At 38.0% G+C, this 24,004-nt stretch overlaps 1 protein-coding gene across 4 annotated transcripts in view; it reads left to right on the forward strand.

The window, feature by feature from the left end:
• The window catches only part of SMAP1 (small ArfGAP 1), a 66,957-nt gene that overhangs the window by 14,550 nt on the left and 28,403 nt on the right, over positions 1-24,004 (forward strand). For 2 of the 4 annotated variants that reach the window (XM_083350622.1, XM_083350623.1), the window contains exons 2-6: positions 7,601-7,734; positions 9,402-9,487; positions 10,526-10,601; positions 14,700-14,777; positions 18,186-18,266. In XM_083350622.1, the coding sequence (XP_083206748.1) occupies positions 7,601-7,734; positions 9,402-9,487; positions 10,526-10,601; positions 14,700-14,777; positions 18,186-18,266 (455 nt within the window). Of the gene's footprint in view, positions 1-5,782; positions 5,879-7,600; positions 7,735-9,401; positions 9,488-10,525; positions 10,602-14,699; positions 14,778-18,185; positions 18,267-24,004 lie in introns of those variants that run through there. The other 2 variants (XM_083350625.1, XM_083350624.1) reach the window with 2 other exon arrangements.

The raw sequence follows: 24,004 nt of genomic DNA on the forward strand, positions 1-24,004 counted from the left end.
AGAAATACACTGTTTTTATGCTTTTTACCACAAATGAAAACCTGCTTAAGTAGATTTTTCTTATTATCAGCTGTCCTAATCATATGCTTGTGTTCTAAAGAGTGACAGAAGCATTTTACTATTTTTATTATACATTTCACTATTACAATGGAAATAATTTTTAACAAAAGCAGTATAAATACTCCATATAAATCAATAAAATATCTATATTCTCATATTACTTCAGAATAAATGTCAAGCCATGACTATGTTATTTTTAAAAAAAATAACAGTGTGCCTCTGTCAGCTCTTTGAGGTAGACCAGGTAAGGAAAAACAAATACTAGCACCCTGATTGATATTGATATGGACTATAACAGAATATTGAAAACCTGACATTTATCCTTCTCTCCTACTAATAACAAAAAGAAACAATTTTGAGTTGATTTTCCACTTTTTCTGATTTTCCTAGGCTAAACTAACTACTACTAATTGCCATGTATTTTAACACTGTCTCTGTATAGCCTTCTACAGCCTTCAACCAGAAATATTACTACTGGATGTGGATGATGCTTGAAAGCTGATGCTTTCATTTGTAATTGCCCGCTTCCTGTTTTATGTGTTTATGTTTGTGCGTATGGCTGAGTGCATGCATGCATAAAATTGGCTGAGTCTGGAGATCTTGTGGATACCAAAATATCTGTGGTGCTCATAAGCATCACATTGCTTTTCCCATCCTTGAAATAAGTGCAACAATAATGTAACTTTCTCAATAAGAACTTGATGCATTTAAAACATCAATCTTCATAGAATGTGCACTTTTGTTAGTCATATTTTTATTATCTTTGGTTTCACATAATGACAACAGAACCCCACCTTTTAATGGCTTATAGGTTAAATTACTCATTATGTGCCTACATATACTGTGCCGCTAGATGGAACCATTAACCAAGTGAATTGCTCGGGTAATCAGTTGGCTTTAAGTTACAATTCCTTCAACATCAGGAAAGGCTAGCTCAGGCGTAGGCAACCTCGGCTCTTTTATGACTCATGGACTTCAACTATGCTGACTCAGGAATTCTGGGAGTTGAAGTCCATGAGTCATAAAAGAGCCGAGGTTGCCTACCCCTGGGCTAGCTGTTAGTAAAGAGAGAAACTATAGAACCCTCTGGGATTGGCAGATGTCAAGAAAGCCATTTTCCTGCTTCCTACACCAGGAGTATCACAGGGAACACTGTGGTCATCACTTTGCATTTTATCCTGTAGCTAAATCAATATAATAAAGATAATCCGAACTACAGAAAGATGAGTAATATTCAAAGTCATTCAGAGTAGATATTACTAATAGATAATCATTTTTATGTCAATTGAAATTCTGAAAACTGTAATTGTTGCCTTCTATCAATAAGCAGTAATGTGGAAGACGACATTTTCATTTTAAGGAAAAGTTCTTTTCACAAAAATATGTTCAAAGTAAGGCTCTTAGCGTTAACTATAATTCAGGAAAATATTTTGCTTGTCTTTTGAATTCCCCCCCCCCATGTTCTTTAATAGATCTTTTGAACCAGAGGTCCCCAACCTTTTGGGCACCAGGGACCGGTTCCGTGGAGAAATGTTTTTCCAAAGACGGGAGGGTGCATGGTTTTGTGTGCTGGAGGGGGCTTTTCTTGTTTGTGTGGACCAGTGGCCTGGTATTGGTCCACGGACTGGGGGTTGGGGACCCCTGTTTTAAACAATATATAGAAGCTAGTTCAGTTGGAATTAAAGTCATATTTACATTTTGGCTTCTATTACAAATGGTCTGATCTCCATCCAAAAGATGTGCATAGTTCAGTATTACAATCCTCTACATACATATTAGTTATAACTGGGTGAAGAAAGGCAGAACTTAAGGGATTGTTGGACATGCTATGTTACAGAACATAACTATTACAAGTTTTTAAATAGCTTGCTCTGTTTTATAATAACCTTTGAAATGCATCTGAGTAATTTTGATGCAATTTATATTCGTTTAAGATACATAAAGTATGTTATAGTTAAGAAGACCAGATTATAACAATGCAAAAGGATTTCTAATAAATGAAATACACAACATCAAAGATTACGTCTGAATCTTAAAAATACAGTTCCTTCTCAAATTAGGCATTTTGGTCAAGGGTAGAAGTACAGTAGTGCTTGGAAATGGAAAAAGTACCAATTTAGTCTTATGTATAGATCCAACAAAAATAAAACCCTACTAAAATATCAAAAGGTGCTACTGCTGTTTTTTTTCCCTTCAAACATTTGTGCTGGAATTTATGCAGAGAGTTTTTATTGACAGTTCTCAGGCTTTTTGTATAAAAAACTGTATATGAGAACAACAACAAAAAAATTAGAAGCTTTTCTTCTTTCTGAAGATAGCAGTTTCTCTTTCTATTTTTCCTTTCCCTTTGTGCTTTTACTTTTTCCCAGATACCCATGGCCTCTGAAGATCTGGGAAAGCTTATATTCTCCCAAGATATCTAGGGAGAGCTTTTCAAATATTGGGGCTGTCATTTTCAGGGTTCATCTTTTTGAACAGCAGCCCCAAGAGACACAATTGTTGATTTCCTATCCCTCCCATCCCGTCAACCTTCCCACTGTGTGTATGTTGAAAGCAGTAACAGAGGAAACTTGTGCCGCATCTCAGGACCCATTAGGGTTGTCTTCAAGTTTTTTCAAGGAATTGAGAAATGTGCAGATTTTAAGGGTGGAATAATACAGTAGAGATCAGCAGTTTCCTGTTACTATTGATGATTGGACGACCTTCCCTCTGGACTTATAGTGCTCATTGGGCAAGTAATTCTTGCTTGTCATCATCCTTTGTATTCTGGAAAGATAGCTTCCCCTTAATAGCAGTAATATTTAGTGCTTTACAGCACCCTCTGGGCAGTTTATAATGTAGTGGCATTATTTGCATAAAGGTAAAGGTAAAGGTTCCCCCGCACATGCGTGCTAGTCGTTTCCAACTCTAGGGGCTGTTTCAAAGCCGAAGAACCAGTGCTTGTCCAAGGACGTCTCCGTGGTCATGTGGCCGGCATGACTAGACGCCAAAGGCGCACGGAACACTGTTACCTTCCCACCGTAGTGGTCCCTATTTTTCTACTTGCATTTTTACGTGCTTTCGAACTGCTAGGTTGGCAGAAGCTGGGACAAGTAACAGGCGCTCGCTCTGTTATGCGGCACTCGGGATTCGACCCGCCAAACTGCCGACCTTCTGATCGACAAGCTCAGCATCCTAACCCACTGAGCCACCGCGTCCCTTTTATTATTTGCATATCCCCCCCCCCAAAAAAAAATCTGGGTTCTCATTTTACCAACCTCGGAAGGTTGAGTCAACCTTGATCCCTGTCAGGATCGAACTCCAGGCTGTGGGCAGAGTTTGCCTACAAAATGGCATTCTAACCACTGTGCTACCAGGGCTCTGTAAGAAAGCTGGCTCCACAGCAGTTCTTATGGAGGTACAGTTTATGGGAAGGCTCAGTACAGAGAAGCACCATCATACTTTCCACTCATGGATACTCGCAGTAAGGTCAATCTCTAAAAGCACCAAAGATGGAAATGCTAGTGCTACTTGTCATTTTATTCCTCAGAAGTCTCTTAAGTCAAGGAAAAGAAGAGGCATAGCTATTATATTTCCTCAGGCTCTGTGCCAGTTTCTCGCGTAGTTCTGCGCCCCTAAGAAAGCGGATGAAGAAGAATAGTTATTGGGAGGAAAATGGCAAAGAATTAACACCCAGGGACTCCAGGAAGGTTTTATGTCCCCTTTTCCCCCCTTTGTTTTACCTAGTAGTTTCACTCTTCTACATAAGAAAGTCCATGACACCATCGTCTCCCAAGGAAGAATTCAGTCCCTGTAAATTTCGAATGAGTTGTTTGATCAAGGGGAAGCCAAAGTATTCCCATTAACTTTAGATATAGCAGCTGACATCGCCTCCCCAGTTACACTGATTAGGATTATGAGGTCTTAGTGAATGTCTCTCTGTGCAAAGGAAAAAAATGTTTAAAGGTTTCCCCTGTCCAGTTATAACCGGCTCAAAGGGGGGGGAGCTCATCTATGATTCTCAGCTGAGGGAGCCTGTATTGTCTGATAGACGCTTCCATCATCATGTAGCCAGCATGAAAATACAGAAAGCAGTAACTTTTCTGCCGAAGTGGTACCTGTTTATTCAAATTTACATAGTTCCACATTTAATGCATCATGAAGTCACACTAACGCCCAAGCAAAATGCTGACAGTACATACAAGTGTAAGCTATTCCTGGACATACATCTTTATTGGAGTTCTGTTTTGAAGCTTTTATGTCTAAATATGTTGCCAAGACTACCTTTCCTGTTTAATATCTAGTTTAGCTTCACTGATAGTGAACATAAGTTAAAGACATGGAGAATCTTAAGTCTCTGATTTTGTGTCCTGGTTCAGAGTAGTTCCTTCTGCTTGACTGCAGAGAAACCAGCTCCATTTTGTGGCCTTATTTATCCCTTGGTTTTTCTCATAAGAGTTTTCATTTTAAAAGTTGTGGTTTACACCCCCCCCTTTCCCCTAATCCCCCTTTTCCTTTGCCAAATGTTTCAATAACAAGTTTAGGTACGTCATGTATTATGGTTTATTAATGTTCTGTTAGCTTGTCTGGGAGACTTCTGGATTGATGGGTAGAAACTCTTTAAACAGATAAGCAACTTCAGTTCTAGCAATGTCTGAATAAACCTCTTAAAACCCACTTGAGAGGATAGAAAGTTTGCCTTAACCAAACAAGCAGCTCTGTACCAGGATAACAACACAATCATCAGAAGTATTTTTATCCCATTTTTCAACAGGAGAAAGCTCCTAGAGCAGCTTACAAAAATCAATAACGGGAGTGTGCTGACTGAAGAGCTTTCACACATATTAACTGTAAATCCTAAGGAGCTATAGAAAAAAAATAGCTGGAGGGTTAGACACAGAAGCCGCTTTACTTTGAAATGGACAATTTAAAATTGTTTGCTCGTATAAAATTGTATGTTTCGGTTTCGATTCAAGATTCTTCAACCTTAGTATGTTCCGTAGGGTTAATAGTCTCAAAAATTCAGAATTAAGACTTCAGATAAAGTTGTTTGGGGAAAAAATCAGGACATGTACAGGCTACCTACGATTTCCAACAGATTGTATATTGTCTCCTTCTATAGTTTTGACAGCACTTTGTCTACAGACCTCTCTTCTACTAGACAATACATGATAGCTTAAATCTTTCCATTTGAACTAATGTTTCTGGTGACATTTTGTCTATAATTGATCTTGACAGAGATGGATTTAGGGCTGCATTCAATCTATGAATAGTTCATCCTTGTCTGCAGTACATGTGGAAATGGGCTAACTAGGTCAAAATGGATTTTTTTTAATTTTTTGGCTAAGTGCAACATTTTTTTCCTTGCAGGTGCCCCATAAATGGGGTGACGTCATCAGGTGGCAGTTCTGAAAATCTTAAAACAATTTGCATTTTTAGTAGGCTTGGGTGGGTTTCAGAATGGAAATGGATGTATTTTCATTTACAGACCCTTAATATATTTATTTCCACGTTTATTTCATTACAACTTTTTTTTCTAAACGCTTTCTGCTGTGGTGTTACCCAAAATGGATGTAATTGGGGCACTTGTAAGAGCTTGGTTTTAAGTCTATAAAATAACAGTAAGAGCAGAACTCTTCACTATGCTTATTGTTTGCAGATTACCACTTGGCAGATCTGTACAGGATTACCTGGGCCTTTATAAAGAAGGATGCCTGAATGATTTTGTTAGTTTCTTGGCAGACAAAGTTAATGTGATGAGCGAAACAGGATCTAATGTTATTAACTGGATCTGTTTGAGCTTCCTAAGCCAAAGATAATAGATAAAATCTTCTGTGATGTGAGTTATGCCACTGGTAGGCTTGGCCATGTTTCCCTGGCTCCATCTGGCAGTTGGGTTGGAGAGGGTGAGCAGCTGGATCTGGGAAATGTTCAGTGCTTTTTTAAAAACTCTGTGTGTGTGTGTGTGTGTGTGTGTGTGTGTGTGTGAGAGAGAGAGAGAGAGAGAGAGAGAGAGAGAGAGAGAGAGAGTGTCATACTATCTATTTTAAAAGAGATATTTGTATTCTTTTCTCCCTTGAAGACAAGCTTCTTTGACCCAACTGTTTCTGATACATTTTAAGGATGGTTTTTGAAATGGTGGTAGTGGCTCAGCAACTAGATGGAAAAACCAGGAGAGTCAAGGCTGTTGCAGAGAAAATTCTGGAATCCAGGGGGAGGGGGGGAATGTAAGAGAGTAATTCCACCTTAATTATACTAGGCATACAATATGTTGTGTGGGTAAATTACTTTTGGTAGGCTTTCAGGTTTCATTTACATTAAGCTACTAGCAATAAAGAACTTTCTAGAAAATCTTTCCTTAAATTGCCAACCTCACAGGTTCTGACAGTTACAGACAATTCTAGAAAAAAATGGTTTATCTTGATTCCTGCCAGTCAAGATTCAGACCTAGTGAAGGAAGGACCATCTGGACCTTGATCCAAGGAGCTCACCTCTGCTGGTTCTATTAGATTTCTCAGCAACATTTGAAACCATCAAGTATATTATCTTCCTAGATAGCTTATAGGGGCTGGGAATCGGGGTCCTGTACCTCTTTTCTATCTGAGCGGGCAGTTGCGGTCTGTATTCAGGGGATAGGAAGGATAGTGTTTAAGGCCATGAATATTTCAGTACAAAGTACTATAAGGTTTAGCGCCCACCCTGTACACATGAATCTGCTGGGATAAATCTTCTGAAGATTTGAGGATGGTGTCATCATTATATGGCTATTACATAAGCTCATAAGCCTACAGAGATCTATTATTGGATAGCAGCGGTTAGGCCCACCCTGTACACATGAATCTGCTGGGATAAATCTTCTGAAGATTTGAGGATGGTGTCATCATTATATGGCTATTACATAAGCTCATAAGCCTACAGAGATCTATTATTGCATAGCAGCGGTTAGGCACCAAAATGCCATGTTTTAAGTATGCCCATCTGACGAGCACAGCAAAAAAACCCAACTTGGTATCCCTATTCTGCCTAAGCGGTGATAGAATAAGTGTAGATCATAGCTGTTGCAGCCTGTGTATGGACCTCCTTGCTTCCAGATGTTCAAGCAGCTCCTTTCTTTTTGGCATTGTGCAAAGCTGTTAAAACAGCACTGTTGTACCCTACTCTTATGCAGGATTAATTTTTTCTGCCATCTGCACAATTTCTGTTAATTATGTCCTCCTTTTGTTTTTATCTTATTTTTTTCGTATCCTGTGCTACCAAGAGGTTAGGTGTTGAGATGGGTTGTAAAAAATGAAATAAAAGTAGAAGAATCTCACAGTGCAACAAAGTAGATATTACACTACTGAATTTCAGTGATATGATCCAGGCATGCTCTAGGGACTTTGCACTGATTGCAGTGGTTCTTAATCCAGAGGAGGCTGAAAACAAGTTTTTATTTTTATAAGATAGATAGATAGATAGATAGATAGATAGATAGATAGATAGATAGATAGATAGATAGATAGATAGATATTTAAATACTGTGGGTATAATACAGTTGTTTAATTTCATACATTTCTTTTAGGTCCACGATGGGCTTCCTGGAATACAGGTGTCTTTATTTGTATCAGATGTGCTGGAATACATAGAAATTTGGGAGTGCATATATCCAGAGTCAAGTCTGTCAACTTGGACCAATGGACACCAGAACAAATACAGGTTAAAAAGTTACATTCAAGTTATATTATGAGAGATTTTGGGAGAGTTTGTTTTAAAATATATGTTAATTTAAAGGAATATTCTTACTTAGTAGGGATGCGGTGGCTCAGTGGGTTAGGATGCTGAGCTTGTCAATCAGATGGTCGGCAGTTTGGCGGGTCAAATCCCGAGTGCCGCATAACAGAGTGAGCGCCTGTTACTCGTCCCAGCTTCTACCAACCTAGCAGTTCGAAAGCACGTAAAAATGCAAGTAGAAAAATAGGGACCACCACGGTGGGAAGGTAACAGCGTTCCGTGCGCCTTTGGCGTCTAGTCATGCCGGCCACATGACCACAGAGACGTCCTCAGACAAGCGCTAGCTCTTCGGCTTTGAAATGGAGATGAGCACCGGCCCCTAGAGTTGGAAACAACTAGCACGCATGTGCAGGGGAACCTTTACCTTTACTTTTTTATTCTTACTTACGGTATTTTAAATATTTTTTTAAAAAAACTAACATTTTTTTCTAGGTAGTTGTATAATTATTTCCTGAATGCACTTTTATGTGGGAACTGCATCTTGCAACAAGTTATTTTAAGTGTTCAAATTAGAAGTTTTCTTTCTAATCTTAGTAGCACCTTGTACATAACAAGGATATTGGCGAAAGATAGATTGTGCAAAAGGTTCTGACTCAAAGGTTCTGTTCAGTCCTTATTTAATCCATTCCAAGTATTCTAGAAGTTTTCTTACTTCAAATTGGGTCTATTTCAAGTATTATGGCAGGTCAGAATAGCACATTCTGACTTCTAGAAAATTTGGAGAACTTTAGTGTCTAAATATTCAGTTTTTGAAGCTTAAAATATAATGTTCTAGGTAGTAAAATACTTATCCATCAATTTTTAATATTCAAAAATGATGAACTAATGTTTGTTTGTTTTGTTTCCATGATTGATTTTTTGTAAAATGTTTATCCTGTTTTTTGTTACATAAATTCTGTTGTATAATTTTTGTAAAATGTTCATGTCTGTTTTCAGTTCTACTGCATATTGCTCCTTGTACAAACAGAAAGAATAGTATGCAGCAAGATAATCCTTATTTGCTGCCATATGGCTTGATATTTATGCAGATGTTTGTAATCAGGGTCTAGAATTATTTGTTTATGATATGAGGCTTTCAAACAAAATTAAAAATTCATTGAGCCTGCCAAACCAATTTTAATCATTATGCCTATGATAAAATTTAAAAACAAAATTCTAATATGCGGAATTCTTCATTCACTTATTAAAATGGCTGAAAATGACAGTAGGAAAGATGATTTCATTCTGTACACAATTCTGTGCCTGCATTGCCTCTCATGGGGATATTGATGGTTTGGAGTGAGAGGCTACTCTGTCTATCATGGATGTCTCAGACTTGCAAAGAGCCTTACATTCATAATAATACTTGAAGAACACTATTAAAACATTCCAATAACTCTTATCATATTACGGGAATGATCATTAGCTGCAAAAGTAGTAACCTGGGCATCTATACACCTTAGGCTTTTATAGATTTTTTTTTTACATGTTTGCTCATGAATATGTCCTATTCTGTCTCAAAGCAATGACGTTAATGTAAAATGACTATTATAGTAGCAAGTTTATCCTAACATGCATTAAACTAAATTGAACTTTTTTGTCATTGTTTTCAGTGCATGCAGGAGATGGGAAATACCAAGGCAAGATTACTTTATGAAGCTAATTTACCAGAGAACTTTCGAAGACCTCAAACAGATCAGTATCCTTTTTTGCATTTCCATTTTTGAGGGACATTGGAGTACTTTTATATGATGATGATGTTAAAATGGATGCATGCATGCTGCACAATGGCCAAATATAAATGTCAGGATTCTGAAAGGTGTAAAAGTACTTTTTTTAAAAAAAAATTAGGCTGTTTAAACTTAAAACACTATTTCCATTTTAGTTTGATAAAGATAATATTTACTTCAGGAATACAGGAAGACAGGAAAAAGTGTCCCATTGCTTAAATGTAAAGTTACTAAAGATGTCTGTGGTACATCTGGCATATTTAAACTAAAGAGCCAAAGTTAGCATATTAATAGCGCATTAGAATTTACCATGGTGGTGGATTTTTGAAAGTGGAAGGTTTGGAAACTTAAATCTCCTCATGCAAAAAAAAAATTATATTGAGGAAATTGGTTGAACTCAAACTAAATTTATCTTATCTTATAGAACAATCCTTCTCATCACCAGTATTCCAGCTTTGACCCCCATGCTTCCACTTTTCCAAACTAGTTGAGCAAGAGCGAATCCAATCAGTAAGAAATCTAAATAAAGCTATAGATCCATCATAAATTCTAATTTCCGTTAGTGAATATGCTTGGAATGACAAGTTTAATTTATTCTAGCGCCTTGAGGGGAAGTGATGAAATAAATATAGTGCAAGTGGGGCTATATTAGTAAAAAAAAATGAACTCCCATTTTTAAACTTTAGTCTGAATAGAAAAATTGGAGAAAATATGTGGTATTTGTCATGTATCAAAATGATTATACCAAGGTTATAAAATTATGTAAATGTGCCTTTACAAAATCAAATATGAGAAAGAACATTCTAGTATAGTAATGAATATTGAATAGGCATCCTAAATTTGAAGCAGTTCAGTTCTGGCTTTAGAATTATTATATAAAATTACAGTTTCTGCACTGAAAACGTTTGTTGTATGATAGCTTTTGTGTGTATGTTTGTCTCTGTGCATGCATATGCATGCATCTTTTTTTTTCTTATTTTGTATTTTCCTTAAACTAACTTATTCAGAGCTGTGGAGTTTTTTATCAGGGATAAATACGAGAAGAAAAAATACTATGACAAAAATGCCACCCATGTCACCAGTGTAAGTAAATATAAATTATTATTTTCTGAATTACTCTGAAGTAATATGTGCACATGAAAACATAATTATATAATATAAATATTATTAATGTTAATTCATATTGCTAAGCACATTGATTTGTGTTTCTTAGATTGTAAGCCGCCCTGAGTCTTTGGAGAAGGGCGGGATATAAATGGGATTTATATATTTATATATATATATATATCCAAGAGGTATGAAATATATTATTAATACAATGTTATTATTAATAATATTAATACTATAAATAGTATTACATACATCTAAGAAGAGGTATTAAATATATACCAGAGAAGTAATCCCATTATAATAGAAACAGATTTTAGTAACACTTATCTCCATTGCTATAATTGTATACTTGGTTTTACTTGTATAGATAATTAAATATTTTGATGGATATTTGAGGGCTTAATTCAGTGAGAACTTTCACCTCTAAATGTACAGGATTGTATGTTGTGAAACATGAACACTGTTTCTGAGTACTTTACTTTTGTTAGACAGTTTACAGAGTCTGAAATAGGATATAACTCTAATCTTAATCCCTAAGGAAAATACATTAGGTGCTTATATTAGTTTAAGGGCTGTAAGAAGAGTGGAAAAATCTGGAACAGGGTATGGAAACACAGTGCAGAAGAACAGGATAGATCTGCTGTTGTTAATGCAAAAAGAATGAATATTTCAATTAATTCATAGTGGAAATAGGGTAATTTATCAGTTGTGAAGTTAGTCACATGGTTGTTAAGTGAACCTGGCTTCCTCATTGTCGTAAAAGGCGATCACATGACCCCAGGACACTGCAAACGTCATAAATACATGCTAGTCGCCAAGCATCCAAATTTTGATTGAGTGATCACAAGGATGCTGCAGTGGTCTTGGGGGTGTGAAAAACGGTCATAAATCACTTTTCCCAGTGCCATTATAATTTTGAATGGCCACTAAACAAATGGTTGTAAGGTGAGGACTACCTGTTTGCAGCTTGAGATGGGAACTCAGTACCTAATTCTCTGGGTTATAGTTCCTTGATACTTTTCTACTCAGAAAGCGTTGTATACATTGGATTTTCCTTGCAGGACTGGCCACTTGCCTTTACTAAAAAATAGTGTGTAGTCGACACAAACTGTAGTAGAACAGTTTCAGGAAATCTTTGAGGCTTTTGTAATTCAAAGAGCACACAGTAGATCAGGGGTGTCAAAACTGGTGGCCCATGGACCGGATGTGTCACGCACAGGCTATGCCCACCCTGGCTCTGCAATACGTCACAATACGTCACGTGATGCGATCAAGTTTGGTACCCATGCTGTAGAATGGTCTCATCATGGAAGCAGGAAAACTTCTCTCCTTATAAACTGGTTATCATAGTGAGTAAGATTGATCACACGACACTCAATTTTATCAGAAAGGAAATGATAGAGGTCCTTGTTTGCCTGCTTCCGCTCCTTTCACCTCAAATGCTTCCATTTTCTGTTTTTCCTAAGCAAGGAGTCTCACTTCCACATAAAAGTGCTGGTCTGCACTACTTACTTGCTTATTTTTTAAAAAAAATTCCTCCGAGCTCAGCACAAACTCCAAAAGCATTATTCTAGATAAATGTGATACTGATCTCTTTGCTTTATTGTACACTTATCTGGCGTTTATTAATTAAATGGACTCTTTTAAGAAGATAAATTGAGGCAGATGTCCCTATGAGACAGCATTATTAGAACTGTGCATGCATACTGATGTCCATGGTGTTGCATTGTTTATCTCTTGTATAGGCTATGCAGTGATGCTAGAAGGGAGGAAAAAAGTTAGGTCTGGCCTTTCTGTGAGCCATATGGGAAGAATAAATTGAGAGGCACACCTAAAGCAGTCTTCCTCTAGCTGGATTTCAATGACAGGTAGTCCTTGACTTATGACCATTTATTCAAGGACCATTTGCAAGTTACAGTAACACTGAAAAAAGTGACTTGTGATTAGTCCTTGCACTTAATTAAGACTGTCACAATGTCCTCTCGGTCACCTGATTGCCACTGCAACCTTCCCAAGGAGCTTCTGACAAGCAAGGTCAATGGGGGAAACCTAGTTCACTTAATGAATGTGTGATTGATCATAAGTTGAGGACCGACTATATCAGACATGTCAAACCCGGGGCGTCACATGACGTCGCGAGACGTATTGGGACTGTTGCCATTGCCGGCAATGGGGTGGGTGTGGCTTCCGGATGACGCAGTTTGACACCCCTGGACTATATCAACTTTAAACATCTTCAGCAATAGCTATGTTGACTGAATAATCCTGGGAGCTGATATTCACAGTATCAGTACTCATATTGAGTAAGCCTGCTTAGAGTAAATCTTAAACAATGTTTCCTATTGTCATAGTACAGCAGTTGTGGCGTAAACATTTCTACAACCATCTTGTCCTGACTGAGGTTGGACCCTTTAGAATAGGAATGGGGAGCTATGGCCCCTTTATGACTTGTGGACTTCAACTCCCAGAATTCTTGAGCTAGCAGGAATTTCCAGCTTGGCGGCCCAGAAGGAAAGGGAGGAACAGGGAAATATGCGCGCGTGCAGCCCATGTATACGCAAATGGGTGCACACACAGCATTGATGCTAGCGTGCATGCCCAAGCAGGCCACGCATGCCCACGGTGTGCTGGTGCCCTTGCAGATGTGCAGATGGGCTGCTAGCACCCACGTGACGGTGATGGTGCTAGCGCACCCGCGCATGCGCAAACAGGGCCACTAATGCCCACATGGTGGCGCTACCACAAGTAGGGGTGCTCATCTATTCCAGTGGCCAACAGGCCTCACCCTGGTAGTGGGTTGCAGACCATAGGTTGGAGACCCCTGCTTTAGAACATTGTATTTGATAAATAAGGTGATCGCAAGCCTAAGAAAAAGTTTTGCTCATATCTGAAGGAGCTACTGTCAGTCAAAGTAGATCCAGTATTTGGCTAAGTAACAATTCTTCTGGTACAAGATTCCTATGTCCCATTACCTGCATGGTTTGCTACAATTCTAATTGGACTGAATAGGAGGCAATGCAGTAGGGAGACTACAAATGGAATATACTTAAAATATGAATATAGGAAGAAGTAATTTTAAAGTTGTCTTTCCTGTGTAATTTGTGTTCCATGTTGAAAAGTTTTTAAGATTCGAATTTGGGGAAAAAAGTTTATTGCTACCCACAGTTAACAAAAGACAAGTCTTTTTGATTGTGCTTGTGTATGGTAACATGAACATTTGTGGATGTCTCATGTATGACGATCACTTGCATTCCTACACTGACTGAGCAATACTGTGGGTAAAGCAGAAAATAATACAACAGATTGTGGATTATGTAGAAATGCTCACAAAATTACAAACTTCCTTATAATATGCTTGTTAGTTTATGATTAAAAGGCTCTTTTTGATTAACAATATTTTCTCCTTGCTTTCAAAAGAGGGTTAGGGTTAGGTAGTTATATATTTCGTTTAGCATTATTATTATTTTTTCCTTCATTAAATAAATCCGTTAGAATGAGCAAAAACAAAGATTCCTGTGCCTGTTTCTCTACTCCTGTAGGATAGTATCCTTTTTTTAGTTCAGGACATTAATAATTCATGAGTCATGCTGGATAAAACTGAACAATGGGATGAGAGGCTTAATTATTTTTTCTTGTGTTAGTGATGTGATCTTATCAGACTTCAGTTCTTACTTTATATTCTAGCAGATTCATCCAATTGAGCATTTACTATACCCTGATCGGATTTTAACCTTTAAAAATGTCTTTAGTAAATTTTGAAAGGGCAGTTGAATCTGTGTGGCATTCTATGTAATAATTAATTTATGTACCTCCAGTTAAATACTAGGTTGAACTGAAGAAGTCATTGACACACATTTATCTTGTTTGAAACAGAATTTTTAAAAATATTTTCAGTAGCAAAATTAGCCTGAACTTAGTCTCTTCTCTTCTCTTCTCTTCTCTTCTCTTCTCTTCTCTTCTCTTCTCTTCTCTTCTCTTCTCTTCTCAAAAATTGAAAGCAGTAAAATATGCTGGTGGCTTTACTGTTTCCTGTCATATTGTCTTTTTTCATCTTTCATCTGCTTTGTATAGATGTCTTCCTCTGATGCTGCTCAACCTCAAACATCTTCTCCTTCTCTGCAACCTGCCTCTGAGCAAAGCAAAATGGAGGTATTCCCTCTTCTTGGTGTTTATGTTGTGTTTGGTGCAGATGTGTTCTACTTTTGTTCTGAATGGCTATATACAGGCTAATGCATTTGTTTGTGGCTTACTGTGTGTGAATTTAGCTGTAGTTGTTCATTGTGGTTTCTATGATGCATGGCTTTTAGCATAATGCAAATTCAGCCAAAATGGAATTATATTCTGATATATATTTGTAATTTGTCTTAGGTAGGACTAAAAGTATTTTAAGTCAAACCGTAAATGTTATTGTATTGCATGTTGTAAATCCATCCAAAAAGAATTTCTCCTTGGACTTTTAACAGGTCAGCTTGAACCATTTCATAATAGCATACAAGTCTGTCCTAGCGTCATAGTTCTGATAGATGAAACCCATTAAAGAACTTCAAGGCAAGAATTCCTCCTTAAAGAACATTTTATTCAGGAAACAAAAGGATTGGCACTACATAGTTGAACCCAAAACTAGATTCCTTTCCCCCAGATACAAAGTAACAAATTGCAAGTCCCACCCCCACAAAGCAGTCCTAAATCACATTCTCCAATTAGCCAGGAGCAAGGGCTCTCTCCCCAGCCCGCCAAAACATCTGTTTGTGTCCTTGAGTTCCCATGGAGATGCATTGTTATTATGGCTAGCTGAGCTCAAGCATTCACCCCATCCCCCCTTCAACACCTAATTTCTAAACAGAGGAAAAAGCATGTTAAAAGCAAAATAAAAAAGGCTGCAATTTCCATCAGTTGTCAGAGCGGGAAGATCCAATGTTACAGTGTTGACGCTTAGATTTGCAACTTAAATTGTTTCTTAGATAGATTTCCTCAAAATAATTATTGTTATGAAGATAATGGATTCCAAGCAGAATTGCCAAGTTATTAGCATAATTTTGAAAATGAATTATTAATTAATAGAAAGCATTCCTCATTTTCAGTCGTCTGTGTACTCATTCAGTAATCCTCCATCCTGAGCATGTTTTCTTTGAAATAAGATCCTTTCATTTCAATAACACTTATTTCCAAGTGATTTGATTTGAGATTTTAGGCTGTCTTTGTATAAATATCCACATAATGAAAATGTCAATTCCACATACTTTCCAAAATGAGAGCCGGCCACAGTATCTTGGACTACCTCTTTATTGTTTTGTTAGTCTTGAACCTGGTTTAAATTATGTCCACTGGGGTTTGCATATAGAGCTTGAATTGGAATTGTAGGCTTTTAGTTATCTGTTTGCTTGTTTGTTTGTTTAGAGTATTTGCAGGCCATTCACTCCTTTAAGGCTGGGGGGGGGAACCTACACAAACAATCAAAATGACTGAAGACTAATCCCTTGTCAGATGAACCACATAATCACATTCAAATGTATTGTTATATAGTCATTTTCTGAATCATGCTGATGCTTTTTAAGACATTCAGCGCAATGTGCAATTTTAAAAAAATGCAACAAATAAAATAATAGTATAGTGAAATAAAGCAAAAATAAAAACATTCTATAGCAGGATAGTTACTATTAAAATAGCTAGAATTGGCAAGGTGCCACAAAAAGGGTTCTAATGTTGGTAATGACCTACAAAGCCCTTCATGGCATGGGTCCAGAATACCTTGGGGAGCACCTGCAGCCGGCGTCAACTTCCCTCCGCCCAGTACGCTCCCACAGAGAGGGCCTCCTCAGGGTGCCACCGGTCAAAGAATGCCGACTGGTGGCCCCCAGGGGGAGAGCGTTCTCTGTGGGTGCACCGGATTTATGGAACCATCTTCCGGTTGAGCTCCGGATGGCGCCCGATCTCCGCTCCTTCCGGCGCGATCTTAAAACCCATCTCTTTAAACAAGCTGGCCTGGCCTGATGGGACGGGGTGGGATTTTTATAAATGACTTTAATTTTAAATTTGTATTAATTTATGGGCATTGTTTAATCATGTTTTAATAATTTTAATTTTTGTATCTAGTTTTTATGTATTGCCCTGTTCACCGCCCTGAGTCCCCTGGGAGAAGGGCGGTATATAAATTAAATAAATAAATAAATAAATAAATAAATAAATAAATAAATAAATAAATAAATATTTTATATACTATCCAACCTGTCCTTTTTAAATCATGAGACATACCTGAGTCTCTGATGAAAATGTAGATTCTAAGCTTACTCCCAAAGAAAGAGGAAGCCTTGCAATGCAGAAAGTCAGAATTATGTGTTCATTGATAGAGAAGCCTTTATTGATCAATATTAACATTATCAATTGCTTTGGAAACAAATTGAAAGCCAGGACAATTGGTTCAAAATCAGTGATATGGGAATCCTAAGGTACACATCAGGTAAGTATGTGGGTGAAGTTTTTGAACTCTTTAAAAGTGACATCCTGTATAGAACATGTTATAATAATCTATCTGACATGTGTCGCAATCATCAGATCACAGGCACTATGTATTATCAGCATTATCACGAAACCTAATCTCAGTGCTCCAAGTGTTTTTCTGATGATATCTTATATAGAAGATGTAAGAATGCAATATACAACCTTTTAGAAATCTTGTGGTGTAATGACATCAGGACTGAACAGTAATTCCCATACCATCTCTGACAGTTTTTAGCTAAATAAACCATGCTATCAATTCCTGTTAGCCAAACATCTCAGGATAAAATGATCTATAAGTTTCAAAATCCCACAAAACCAATAGCAGTGGAAAGGATTACTATGATGAGACTATGGAGAAAGCCAATGGAAAATAGAGAAGAGATATATTCAATTTTCTAGTCTTTCTGCTGCATATTAAGGGGAGTATGCTTAATATATTAGATATTTGAAGTGATTGCAAATGTAGTATATGGTCAGGTGAGCCTTGTAATATAACTCTTAAGATATCATATAGTATATATAAAGGTAAAGGTTCCCCCGCACATGTGTGCTAGTCGTTTCCGACTCTAGGGGCCGGTGCTCATCTCCGTTTCAAAGCCGAAGAGCCAGCGCTTGTCCGAGGACGTCTCCGTGGTCATGTGGCCGGCATGACTAGACGCCAAAGGCGCACGGAACGCTGTTACCTTCCCACCGTAGTGGTCCCTATTTTTCTACTTGCATTTTTTACGTGCTTTCGAACTGCTAGGTTGGCAGAAGCTGGGACGAGTAACAGGCGCTCACTCTGCTACACGGCACTCGGGATTCGAACCGCCAAACTGCCGACCTTCTGATTGACAAGCTCAGCGTCCTAACCCACTGAGCCACCGTGTGTATATATGGGTCTATATAGCCACCTATATAGACCCATATATACATAATATATGAAGATTGCAGTTCTGATAGAAATACATGTCTTTCTGAAATAGATATTTCAGTTAAGTTTTAGAAGTTAATATAACTGACATTTTAAAGATTTATTATATACAATATAATAATGTTTAATGGAACATCTTTCCACAGAAGGAAAAAGAAAAGAAGAAAGAAGAGAAAAAAAGGGACAAAGAACCAGAAAAAACTTTGAAAAACTTAGGAATTGAAAAAGTAAGATTGGTTTATTTGTATGTTTTAAGATTATATCATTATTCATAATTAATAGTACATAGTGTTGTAAATTCATTGCAGGTTTTTTTTTATTCTCTTACTGTTACAAGTCTTGGCCTTTTGGCTAAAATAACTTTTCATAGTTTTAGTTAAGATCACTTGACTTAACTAGTTTCAGAAGCATTAAATCTGAATATTTTGTACAATTGTGCTTTAAAATATGAATTGTCTTAACATCTTAAAAAGAAACTTCCAGGAAATGCCTGGGCTATAAACTACATTGGAAAGTAGGGGGAAAAATTGGAAAATTGAAGCAAACGATATGGACGTGTATGTTTATATAGTCATGAGGAAATGAGATTAGCTGGAGGGAGACTATTTTTTTTCCCTAATAGCATGAATTGCATGGATATTGCAGCCGGAAAGGTTAACAGTGTAAAAAGTTTGTGGTGGTTCCTCTAAAAAAATGAATTCACAAGGAAAATAATAACTTTTTCATTATTTTAGTCGGAGTAGGGTGTTAGGTGTCTTCTTGCAATTTTCCTTCTGTACTAATAATAGCTGATAGTTTATCTTGAAAGGAGTAGTTGTGCTTTTTTTTTAATAAGAGAGATCCTGGCTTGAGTAACAACAATCTTGAGAGTTCTAAATTTGTTTTATGAGCTGTACTGTCACTGTTGCCATTGTTTTTTTTAAAAAAAATACTTTTGACCTTGGACAAGGGCATAGAGAAGGGGTAAAGGGATGAAAATAATTTTGTTTTGTATGACTTGTACTTTTGTTAATAAAAATGGGCAAATCCTATGACATCAGTATTTCCCTCTAGTCCAGCCTGTTCTCAACTTCCTGTTTCAAATTGCCATGTTTTAAATTCCTTGCTTTTATTTATAGTTTACAGCTTTTTCCCAAAAAGTTTTTATAAGTTTTTTTTTAATTCATATCATCTACTTTGCTCATACTAGCATATAGTTTCATGGTAATAGTGAAACAAAGCAGCATAAATAAAATATGGGTAGATCTTGCTTACCGACCATTCATTCAGTGACTCTTTGAAGTTACAACAACTCTGAAAAAGGAAAGTTAACAACTGGTTCTTGTCACAGCACATGTATTCTCTCTCTCTCTCTCTCTCTCTCTCTCTCTCTCTCTCTCTCTCTCTCTCTCTCTCTCTCTCTCTCACACACACACACACACACACACACACACACACAAAGAGTCCTTTCATATAATTGTGATTTGGCAACGGGCTTGCACTTAAAACATTTGCAGCATCCCATGGTGACATTATTGCCGTTTGTGTTCTTCCCTGCCAGTTTCCCACAAGCAACGTCAGTCAGAAAACTGGCAGAGAATGTTGCAAGTGGCTCTGGTAAATTACTTGAGTGTGTACCAATACTCAACTCTATGCATTCTGTTTCTGAGGCATATACTTCATCTTTTCTGCTCCTTCATCTCCTAGAGCAGAATTTCCCAAACTTTCGGCCTTGGCAGCCTGGAAGGAAAGAGAGCAGCAGGGAAATGTGCATGCACAACGGCAGTAGCATGCACGCACATGCACAAGTGGGCTCCATGCACCCATGGCCTGCATGCTTGTGTGCGCATGTGCAAACAGGCTGCTGGCGCCCGTGTGATGTTGGCAGTACTAGTGTCTGCGCATGCGCAAATGGGGCAGGTAGTGCCCTCACGGCAGTGCAACCGCGAGTGGGGCAGAGCTCACCAGGTATTCCTGGGGCCCGGTGGTCAACAGGGCATGGCCCGGTACTGGGCTGCAGACCACAGGTTAGGGACCCCTGTGCTAGAGCTTCTTAGTAAATCAAGGGGTTCTTTGGGATCTGAGATCGAGCATAAGTCTTATCCCATATCCTAGCAGCTAACCAGAGTCATGGAAGAGCACCCCATCCTGCTTCCAGGTGCTTGTTGAGCAAATCTGTGTGGTATCTGGAGCATACCATCTTAAATTGATTAATCATCCTGAAGGAGTCAGTTCTGGCTCAGGCTAGCTAGTTCATTGGAACAAAGTGTAAAACCAAAAGATACAGGCTTGCATTGCAATGCTGTTGCTACCAACTTACCTGTTTTCATTCACCTGTCGCCCCAGATGATCTTGCAGTCTACCCAACTGCACTTTATGCCACCATGCTATCCTTCTTACCTTTAATATTCTCTGTTGTTCTTTTTATTCTTTCTTCGCCTCCCTTGTCACATTCTCCTTTCTATATCCCATTCTTTTCTGAGTGTTCTCTTTCATTATCTCCCAAGTTCCAGATTTATAATTATCCATGCAATTTCCTTTCATGAAGGACCGCTGGCCTCTGTCCCAAACCAATTCTTCCTCAGCATACCTGACTTCTTTCTATTTCTAAGCATGACGATTAATAAATAATCTGTAATTGGCCAAATTTGGTGGTGGTGGGGAAAGGGACTAGCCATTCTGGTCTAAACGGGCAGATATTGGAGAAAGGAGGAGGGACTCAATTCTGTTAAACTTTTACCTCAATAACTTACATTTCTTTAATTCTGATACACATATTACTTTCATTTATTAATGGACCGGCATTGTTTTCTAGTGCAAATTTATTGCCTTTCAGCCTTTCACTCTAGCTGTCAAGGGGTTTATCACGTAAATGATGATAATTATAGCTTATCCTTTATTGGGTTAGCAATCAGCCATTATATCGACGATTAGCTGTTGGTTGCTTCTACCCAAGTTACTTCTTCTGTTACATCAGAATTATGCTGTTTCGTCTCAATTTGAATGTGAACTGAAAAAAGGTTTTAACTTTCCTGGGATACATCATTTCCTCTGCATCTGTTTGCAGTGCAACATGAATAGAGCCTGACTTCTCTTCAGTGCGTCAGATTCACAGGGAAAGATGATACGTGTGTGCTTCTTTTTCTGTTTGTGATCCTTTGATTGCTTCATAACATAAACCAAGAAACACTTGCCTTTTCCCTTACAATAATATTCTTTAAATAATCAAGTCTGTCATTCCTGGCTGGTGCTTTGTTCCTGACTTTAAAAAAAAACACCAACCAAAACAATGTTTATTTTATCTGCTGGTTGAACACATGGTGGGTGGGTGCCTATATTTCAGTGACTGCACTTCTGTGTTACGCTCAGTATAGCCCAGCCTTAATGACACTATGAATCATTAGTTTAGAAAGAGCAAGTAAATAAAAAGTATTAACAATAAAATAAGCTACAGACATTACTATTGATACTCTAGGCCTTTTGCTTGTGCTTGGTACAAATAGCATACATCTCCTGATGTTCACCTCTTTCATATCGCTATGCCTGATAATTACTTTAGTTGAAAATCACAACTCTGATTATTATTGTTTCAATTCAGCTGGTACTAAGAACACATTTAGTGAAGCCAGCTGCTGTGTTTGCTGCTCCCTGTTTATTATTTTGCTTGCATGAGTTTTGTAATTTTGAAAAGCGGCAATTTTCAGAGTTCAGGACATGCTTTTTGCCTGGCTTAATTATTCATTGGCTGTCTCTGCTGAATAACGTGCAGTAGCATTACATGCTCTTTTGTTACACTGTTCCAGTGAGCATTGGAAGGCTTACTTGATTCAACTTCAAAAGCACTGTGGAATTAAATTTTCGTTTCCTTTTATGATTGAAAACCTATAGAGAGATTCCAGGCATATTCATTTGATGCAAACTGAGTATTGTTTGTAGAGTCTGTTTGCATTTAGAATGCAGTGTATATTTATAATTTCAATATGCAGTGCTGTCTTGGATCAACGAACACATTACAAGCAGCTTTAAATATCTCCTGTAGTAACAAGGAAATGCTAAGCTGAGAAGAGCTGACTTGTGCTTTGAAAATGATCTCGGATTATGCCTTAGAAGAGCATGACATTTGGCCACATTCTACTTCTGCAAATATTGGTTTTAAAAAGTGTTTTTCTATGTCTTGTTATTTGAAAACCCATATGTGAAAAATCCATTGGGATTATCTGTTGATGTAATGTTTAATTCTTTAATCAGGAAGAATTGTATGCTAATAAATTTAAACTCTGCATTCATACAGTATATGAATAATAATAATATCTCTTATTACTGGTATATCTTATGTTGCAGCATACCAAAGAATTGCTTATGATCCTTGTAGAAAATGTTCGGTCTGAAATATTGTGTCATGGTTCCAACAGATGAAACCCTTCAAAAGAACTTTGAGGCATTATTTTCTTTAAAGAATCTTTTATTCAGGAAACACAGTATCGGCACTACATAGTTGAACCCCAAAACTAAATTCCCCTGCCTTGGATACAAAGTAACAAATTCCCACCCCTAATAAACAGTCATAAATCACATTCCCCAATTAGCTTGAAGGGCGGGCTTTCTCCCCAGCTCTCCAGCCCGCCAAAACATTATCAGCTCCGGACCCATTTTGTCCTTGGATTCCCACGGCAGAGTTATTATTATTATGACTAACTGAACTCTCACTGCAATCCCCCTCTCCCAGCACCAACTAATCCTAAAAGCCTAGAGAAAATAGTTGCATTTTCATCTGTTGTCAGAACAAGAACATCCGATGTTAGCAGCGTTGACATCCGCCCCCCTTTACAAAAAGGACAAATCCTGTAATGCAGACAAAATCGTATGTTAGGGGTTGTCTTTTGGTTTGTTAGGGTGTTTCTTATAGAATTTATCAATGAGTCTGTCAGCTTTTACATTGCTAGCTTTTACCCAGGTGGCTTCAGACAACGGATACCCTTTCCATTGCACCAAGTACTGTAGCTTCCCTTTAAAAAGTCTAGAATCAAGAATACGCCTCCCTTCATAGTGAGTCTGTCTTGCTACTATGAGAGGTCCTGATGCCTTCTTGGGGGGAGGTCGTTAGGTGGAATCCCGAAAAGGTTTCAACAGGCTACAATGGAACACAGGGTGGACTTTCCCTAAGAGTCTGGGAAGCTTTAATTCTATCGTGACCGGGTTAATGATCCTTACAATGGGAAGGGTCCTAAGTATTTCAGGCATAACTTCTTACTAGGTAACTTAAGCCATAAATATTTTGTGGACAAATAAATCTTTTCCTCAATTTGGAATGGCCTTTGAGGAGTTCTCTTTTTATCTGCTTGCTTTTTTATATGTCGTAGAAGCCTTTTTCAAAGCAATTTTCATGGTTCTCTAAACTTCTTCCTACCCCTTCACCCACTGATCAAGAGTTTGGGAAGTGAGGGGTCCCTGTGGATATGCAGGTATTGGGCTGAACTGTTTTCCTGTGGCCACTTTAAAAGGTGTGAAACCAGTGCTGCTGTGAACAGAGTTATTGTAAGCCACCTCTGCGAAAGGGAGGAGGTCAGTCCAGTTTGTCTGCTGATAATCCACATAGCATCTGACATACTGCTCTACCATTGAGTTCGCGGATTCAGCCACCCCATTGGTAGACAGGTGAAAAGCCGATGACAGTCCTTGAGAGACAAGCCACTTAGCTGAAGAAAACCCTTCCAAAACTTGGCTGTAAACTGCACCCCCGTTTTTTTTCTTTAAATAACACCGGGGCTCCCACCTGAGATTTGGCCCGTTCAATAAATCCCTCTTGCTAGGTTCTTGTTCACATTCTGCTGCATTTCCTCCATCTCAAGCGGGGTACATCCTCAGTCGTGGGAGTTTAGCTCCCGGGAACAGTTCAATGGAGCAATCATTAGGCCAGTGGAGAGGCAGGGTGTCACATTCTTTCTCACTAAAAACCTCCACTAGGTCCCAGTACCTGCTGGGGATG

This window comes from Vipera ursinii (assembly GCF_947247035.1).
Source record: "Vipera ursinii genome assembly, chromosome: 1".
NCBI classification, from domain to species: Eukaryota; Metazoa; Chordata; class Lepidosauria; order Squamata; family Viperidae; genus Vipera; species Vipera ursinii.